Here is a 7939-nt window from a genome sequence, read left to right on the forward strand (position 1 = left end):
CTATAATTTGAAATATACACTTTCTTGCAGCTTCTAATAAATTCCAAATAAATAAAGATTGTATTCGAGAAAATGCAATAATATTTAGGAAAAGACAATAATTTTTATAAATGGTCATTTCCTTTTTTTAAAATAAACATACATGAATGACTATGTATTGCTCAGTCTCTTTTTGCTAACATTTGCATTATTCAAAAGTTCTTCAACTTTCCCCTATCTCTAATTATCATTCTGCCAAAACACACAACTTAATCAACCGGAGTTTTCACTATTTTTTATAACTTGCCATTGTTCAGTCTCTTTTCTTCTAAACCAGGGGTGTCAAACTGGCAGCCCATAGGCTGGATGTGTCACATGCAGGTCAGGCCCACCCCAGCTGCACAAACATGTCGATGAAACGTGATGGCAACATGACACCATGAGTTTGACACTCATGCTTTAAACCCAGCAAATCTTACATATTTATTTTCAGATCTGTGCACATTTATGCCTCATTAAATGTATCTAACATTCCTTTCAAATGATTTAGAATCTCAGCCAACAAGCCAGTATTATCTGAATAGAAAAATCTGTATGAATTCATTTCCCCAAACCATAAAATAGTAATGTCAAGTATTTGTGTCAGACACTAATTTTCTATTTTATACATATGTATATGTATACACATACATACATACATATTATTATATTATTATTTATTGTTATATTATTTATTATTATGTTATATCAATATATTATCCCTGCAAGTTAGAACATCAAGACAAGAGATGCACAATAATTTCATTTCTACTTTCTGAGGCACAATAGCAGAATCTTGAAAGCTCATCAGAGTTTCTTTTTGTCCCAAGTTTTAAAAAAGCACACATAATTAAATGGTTGAGGTAAACTAGCTGCCCTTGCATTGGCAGTGGTGTGAGAGGATGAAATAGACTTCTTGGCATCTATTCTTATGTTTGACCACTGAATTTTCTAGCTCACAATGTAAATGTTTAATATTTGTCCATGTGCAGCAATTCTGTTGTCATGGAAGAGTGGCAATATTCTTCCCTTGTGTCAAGGAAAAACTTTTGAACAGCATTGTTCAATGTTTTTTATCTGTTTAGATTGCCATCCATTATTGCTGAATGACAAATGCAGACTGGGGAGTCAAGAATAGCCTCCTATGTATAGCATGTATACCAAAACTCTCTGTTTGTTTATAGTCTTCAGATGGGTGAAGTGGTATGTCATAAAATTTCAACGTGCATGTATGATTTATGCATATAAGAAAGAGTTTGATGTTCAATCTTACTTATAAATAAGGGCAATTTTTCATCTTTCTCTTTTATCCCATGAGGATCATAGAAACTGATTCATTTTTGTAAACCATTCAGAGCCAAACAAGTATGATAGAAAAATAACAAATAAATAAATCTAGTCATCAGCTCCTTTCTAACACTGGGTCTGTCTTACAGCAAAATAATCTTAAATTTGTCATATTCCCCCAGAAACAGAGTAGATATGGGCAACATCCTGCCCACACGTTTTTATCTTTCTTGGTGATTTCAATCTACCTCATATTGACTGGACCCTAAATGAATGGACAACTGAACCCATACACGCAACCTTCTACAATGCTGTTACAAATCTGGGACTGGAACAACTAGTAACCAACAACACTAGACTAAACAACTGCCTCGATCTCATCTTCTGCAATAGTTTGAATTTAATTTATGGAATACAAACTAAAGAACCCTTTTCCAGCAGTGACCACAACATGATTGACTTTTGTCTCAACATACGCCCACACAAAAATCATCACAATGAGATAATCCCCAATTATAACTTCAAAAAAGGCAACTATGAACTTATAGACAACGATCTCTCATACCTTGATTGGCAATCTCTATTCACTGGATGCAATACTGTTGAAGACCATTACAACATATTTTTACTTGAAGTCAAAAGAGTCATCAAACTATATGTACCAATAACAACTCCCCCCCAAAAACCAAAAAAAAAAAAAACGGATTACCCATAACAATAAGGAAACTTTAATCCAAAAAGAGATCACTCTGGTGGAAAAACAAATCTGGTCACATTGTCAATTTCAAAAGTTTAAGTAAAACCTTAAACACAAATCTCAATAAACCCCATACTTTGTTCTTGTACAATGAATGGTCTATTGACAATGGGGAAAAAAATAAAAAAATTCAAGTCTTCTAGGCAGTGCTGATATAATTGTTATATAAGTTCCTGTGGAGATTTGCAGGTTGGGCATGACTAATTTCCTACTGGCAGGAATTCCTGCCTCATCACCATTTTTAGTTTGTAAATGTCTACTGCCTAACTGCGATCTAGTTACTCTAATTTTGTCTTCTTAATTACAATTCCTTTAAATCAACAACAATGGCAGTGGGCAGATTCTCTTGATGCTGTAGTAAACTCTGCACTGAGCACAGAGTTGAATAAGATGGCTTTTACAGTACCAAATGTTGTTTAGATTAGATAGCAGAAAGAATGAAAATCAATGTAAATGTGACAATAAACCACCGGCTGGTGTCTCAATACAACTCATTTTTTATGGTTTAATATGTTTAGTATTAGTTGTGCAACTCACTACTACATATCTAAAATGCAAACTACTCAACACAAGAAGCCCCACAAACAAAATGCATGAATTCCTCATCTTATTAGGCATAACCACATTCAACATTATATTTGTCTGTGAGACGTGGTTAAATGCCTCTTTTCCAGACTCCATTACCACAGTCAGCGAATATCACATCTATTGGTCAGATCGCGAAATCTGTAGAGGAGGTGGAGTTGCTATCTTCTACAAAAAAAATCCCTAAATCTAAAAAAGATTCAAATTACAAGAACTTGCTCTTCCAGAAACCATCATCTGTGAACTGTCCTCAAATACCACAATCTGCTTCTTACTATGTTACAGAGCCCTGATTATGACATAGTTCCTACAAACAAGCTAACTTCACTGCTAACAAGGGCTACCTCTTGCCCACACCCTCTTATGTTCCTTGGTGACCTCAATCTACCTCTTAGTACATCCGAACCCATACATGCAACCCTGTACAATGCCATTACTACACTGGGACTGGATCAATTGTAACTAATAACATGACTCAATAACTGTCTTGATCTTATCTTCTGCAACAGCTCGAACTCAATATATGGCCTACAAATACAAGAGCCTTTTCAAACAGTGACCACAGTATGATTGACTTTTGTCTCAATTTATGCCCTCACAAAGAGGATCATAATGATGGATCCCCAAAATACAACTTCAAAAAAGCCAACTATGATCTCATAGATGCTATCATCCCTTGATTGGCACATTCTGTTATCTAGCTGTAATACTACAGAAGACCTTTATAGAGAATTTTTTTGTTTGAACTTGAAAGAGTCATTAAACTATATGTACCTTTATTTATTTATTTATTTATTTTTGGATTTGATTTGATTTGTCAATCGCTTACAAGATACAGGTATAAGAAAAACAAAGTTTTGAATACATGAGATAGATACTTATAAAAAAAATAAAAAGAAACAATAGGACAGGGATGGTAGGCACGATTGGTACATTTATGCACATCCCCTACAGGCCTCTTAGGAAAAGAGGTGAGGTCAATAGTAGACAGTCTAAAATTAAAGTTTTTGGGGTTTGGGGAAGAAACCACAGGGTCAAGTAGAGTATTCCAAACATTGACCACTCTGTTGCTGAAGTCGTTTTTCTGCAATCAAGTTTGGTGTGGTTTACCTTGAGTTTGTATCTATTGTGTGCTCTTGTATTGTTATGATTGAAGCTGAAGTATTCATTTGCAGGTAGGACATTGCAATGTATGATTTTATATACCATACTTAGAGCACACCGAAGACGGTGTAATTCAAGATTTTCTAGGTCTAGAATTTCAAGTCTGGTGGCATAAGGTATTCTGCAACGAGTAGAGGAGTGGAGAACTCTTCTTGTGAAATATTTCTGGACTTTCTCAGCTGTGTTAATATCAGATACGTAATGTGGGTTCCAGACTGATGAGCTGTATTTGAGTATTGGTCTAGCAAATGTTTGTATGCTCTAGTTATTAGTGTAATATTACCAGAGAAAAGGCTACATGAGATTAGGTTAACAACTCTTAACGCCTTTTTGACTATGTAATTACAGTGGGCTCTGGCACTTAGATCATTAGAGATGAGTACTCCAAGGTCCTTGACAGTGTTTGGATCATCAACAAGGTCTTGACTATTCAGCTTGTATTTTATTTTCTGATTTTTTTTTGCCAACATGTAAGACAGAGCATTTGTTTGTTGTGATTTGAAGTTTCCACATGTTTGACCATTCTGACACCTACTCGAGGTCTTTTTGAAGGATATCTTAATCTTAATTTATTTGGACCATAATTTAACTGTATTCATTAGTTCAGGATCCTAAAAAGTATAAGGATGTCAAGCAGTTTCTGCCTTCCAATGCTGGAATCATACTACAATCAGGTTTCTTGTTTGTTTGTTTGTTTGTTTGTTTTTAAAAATTATCAGCTGCCTATCTTGTCACTCATTAACTCTGAATGTCTCAATACTGTAACTGTCATTCATACTGCCTTATATCCAGGGGTGGGATCTGACATGGTTCACTACCAGTTTGATGATTTACGAGGTTTGGTGATTTACGATGTGCTTCCCTGCACACTGCATGCACACCTGTAAATTGTCATCAGCTTGCTGCCTGGACAGCTGAGCAGCGCTGAGTGCAGAGAAACAGCATTTGAAACAGCACTTTTTTCCTGCTTTTTCAACTGCAGCTGTGTCTTGCACAGCAGCTGAGGTTAAAAAAGCAGGAAATTAAGGTCAGGTAAGAGCCCAGGCGGGCCAAAACATCAGCAGACATAGAACTGGTTCTATGTCTGCTGCTCTTCAGAGCTACCTGTTCTACAGAGCCGGACAGAACCAGTAGAATCCCACCCCTGCTTACATCATAGGTCACCAAAATTCTTTAGCTCATTGACTCTTTCTGTGTTTCAAATTGTTCATCAATCCCCATATCTGAAAATAATTTAGTAAATACTACTTTAAGTAATAGTATCCACTGTCACTTAGCACACTATATTGACCTCTTTTGGGGAACCCAGCATAAATATTGTAACACAGAAAATTCTGTCAATTTAAAATATGAAGGAGATGATCAGAAAGGTGGTGGAATAAGGATTTTCTTGCTGGCCTCCTTTAGAAAGCAGAGTAGCCATTTGAATCTTTAAAATAACTCTTAATGTTTTCAGCAGGTTGTATTGTGATTGATAGAATCATTGTCACATCATAGGTACATCAATTGTACTCATTTCTTTAAATATTAATAAGAGTATACAAGCCTAGATTTAAATTGATTCATATTACATATTTCAATATTTCATTTTTTCCTACTTAAAAACAGTAAAGTTGATAGGAAGATTTTTTTAAAATAAAGGATATGACCTATTTCAATAAATCAATGAATTCTGGAAAGTTAGAATTTGCTAGCTGAGAAACACACACTATTGCTATTCCAAACTTACAATATTGTTAGATGAAAAATTTATAAAATAGTATGGAAAATGTTATTAAAATTATATTCTGCACTAACTCATTTAACTACTTTCCACAGGATTCAAATAGATGAAATGGCCAACCAATCTTCTGTGAGAGAGTTTGTTTTGATGGGATTTTCTGATGATTCAGATTTGCAAATATTGCATTCTGCGATGTTCTTTATTGTTTATGTAACAGCTTTAACAGGGAATAGTCTCATTATAACAGCAGTGGCAGTTGACCACAACCTTCACAATTCCATGTACTACTTTTTGGTCAACCTTTCTATTTTAAATATGTGTTCCATCTTTACAACAGTTCCAAAATCCATCGCTGTTTCATTGACAAATAACAAGGGAATTTCTTTGGCTGGTTGTATCATCCAGACCTTTTTAATAGTTACATTTGTTGGCTGTGAAGCTTTTCTGTTAACTATCATGGCTTATGATTGCTATGTAGCCATTTGTCATCCTCTGCAATATAGATTGATCATGAATTGGAATGCCTGCATTCAAATCAGGGGTGGGATTCTACCAGTTCGTACCTATTCACTAGAACCGGTTATTAACATTCTAACCAGTTCGGAGAACTGGTTGTTAGAAGAAATTACTGGCCTAATCCTGTAAGGAAGGCAGGAAGGAAACATTCTGGTGTTGCTTACAGAAACTGCCTCTCCATTAACCCTTATTAAATTCTTGGCAGGACTAGACTTCCTGTCTCAGGAACGTCTCTGGAGTTTTTTCCCCCTCCTTTGCTGGTACTTTGCTTGTGTGGAGTGACCATTCAAAGTTATAATGGCACTGAAAGAAGTGACTTATGACCATTTTTCTCACTTATGACTGTTGCAGCATCCACACAGTCATGAGAAATCAGGGTAGGAGATGCGTGCCTCGATTTGAGTGATGTTGAATTGGCTATGCCCAGCCAGTCACATTACCATCAAGCCATGTCCACCCAGTCACATGATCACCAAGCCACACCCACAGAACAAGTTGTTAAAAATTTTGAATCCCACCCCTGATTCAAATGGTAGCAATCTCCTTTTTATTCAACCTGATGCATGCAGTGTTAGAAACTTGTTTGACTTTTCAATTAGACTTCTGTGAGTCCAATGTGATGGGCCAATATTTCTGTGATATTCCTCAATTACAAAAGATTTCTTGCAGAGATACAAAATTCAATGAAACATTGATCCTTGTTGGTGGGTTCTTTTTGGATTCTTTTTTTCCCTTTATCTTTGCTTCCTATACCCATATTTTTTCTGCAGTGATAAAAATTAGATCAGTGCAAAGCAGGCATAAAGTTTTTTCTACCTACATTCCCCATCTTACTGTTTTTTCTTTATTTATCATCACTGGAGTATTTTCCTATATGAGGCCCAAATCACTCTCTACTCAATCTGTAGATTTGCTTTCTGCTGTTTTGTACACAATTTTGCCACCAGTTTTGAATCCTATTATTTATAGCTTCAGGAACAAGGACCTACAAAAGGCTCTTATAAAAATACTTTTAAAAATAATCATTTTGCAGCATGTTTATATAAAACGATAAACATGGTACAATTGTAATGCAATCAAGCATTTGCAGTTTTATTTCTTTGCATTTATTACTAATGTCTTTCATTGAAATAATTTGATTTTAATTTGAACGTGGCTTCTTTTATTCAGATATTTAGTTACCAAGCATAACCCCCATCTTTCTGCCAGGTGTCAGGTGGCATACATAATCTTCCTACCTCCTGTTTTCTACAGAATAACAATGCTTTTGGGTAGGTTTCGCTAAGAGGGAAGGATTGATGAGAAGTCATTGAATGAACTTTCAGATTTTGAGAATGAACTAGTATCTGGATCAATATATTACATTTCCTGTTCAGATAGTTAGATAGTTAGATAGTTAGTTAGTTGGATGGATGGATGGATGGATGGATGGATGGATGGATGGATGGATGGACGGACGGACGGACAGACAGACAGACAGACAGAGGGGAGGAAGATGAGAGATGGAAAGATAAAGAGAAAGGGATGATACATTTCTTCTGTGATACATTGTAGAACTATATATGCCCTTCTTAAGGAATGCTAAACTTCTTCATTTTAGTAATCCATAAATAGAGATCTAATTAATATGTTTCATATTTAAATCTGTCTCTCACATAATTGTGTAAAAATATTTAAGTATATATTTTGTTAAAGTATCAGTTTTTGATAAAGTCTAAATATATTCAAAGATCAAAGCATTCTTAGGATCAAATTACCACATTAATATAATGAATGAGAACCTCTGGGAACATACACACACACACACACACAAACACACACACATATACACAAACACACTGAATTAGTTTTATATATGATAACTGCTGGTAGTGTGGTTTCTGCTTTCT

The 7939-nt window shown here is 35.3% G+C and overlaps 1 protein-coding gene across 1 annotated transcript; it reads left to right on the plus strand.

Annotated features, from left to right (window-relative positions):
- Positions 1 to 5645: 5645 nt before the first annotated feature.
- On the plus strand, positions 5646 to 7104 carry LOC113424054 (olfactory receptor 14C36-like). The gene is made up of 2 exons (XM_026685657.2): positions 5646 to 6075; positions 6587 to 7104. Exons 1-2 carry the CDS (start codon positions 5646 to 5648, stop codon positions 7102 to 7104), a joined length of 948 nt encoding a protein of 315 aa, XP_026541442.2.
- The last annotated feature ends 835 nt before the right edge of the window (positions 7105 to 7939 follow it).

Source organism: Notechis scutatus, chromosome Z, assembly GCF_049901735.1.
Source record: "Notechis scutatus isolate UNSWTSFEM ecotype Mainland chromosome Z, rNotScu1.2, whole genome shotgun sequence".
NCBI lineage: Eukaryota > Metazoa > Chordata > Lepidosauria > Squamata > Elapidae > Notechis > Notechis scutatus.

Bases quoted from the DNA above. Each gene is read 5' to 3' on its own strand.
- LOC113424054 (XM_026685657.2), top strand. From the start codon at position 5,646: ATGGCCAACCAATCTTCTGTGAGAGAGTTTGTTTTGATGGGATTTTCT. The intron at 6,076-6,586 runs GTGGGATTCTAC...TTCAAATGGTAG, and splicing joins TGCCTGCATTCAAATCAGGG to CAATCTCCTTTTTATTCAAC.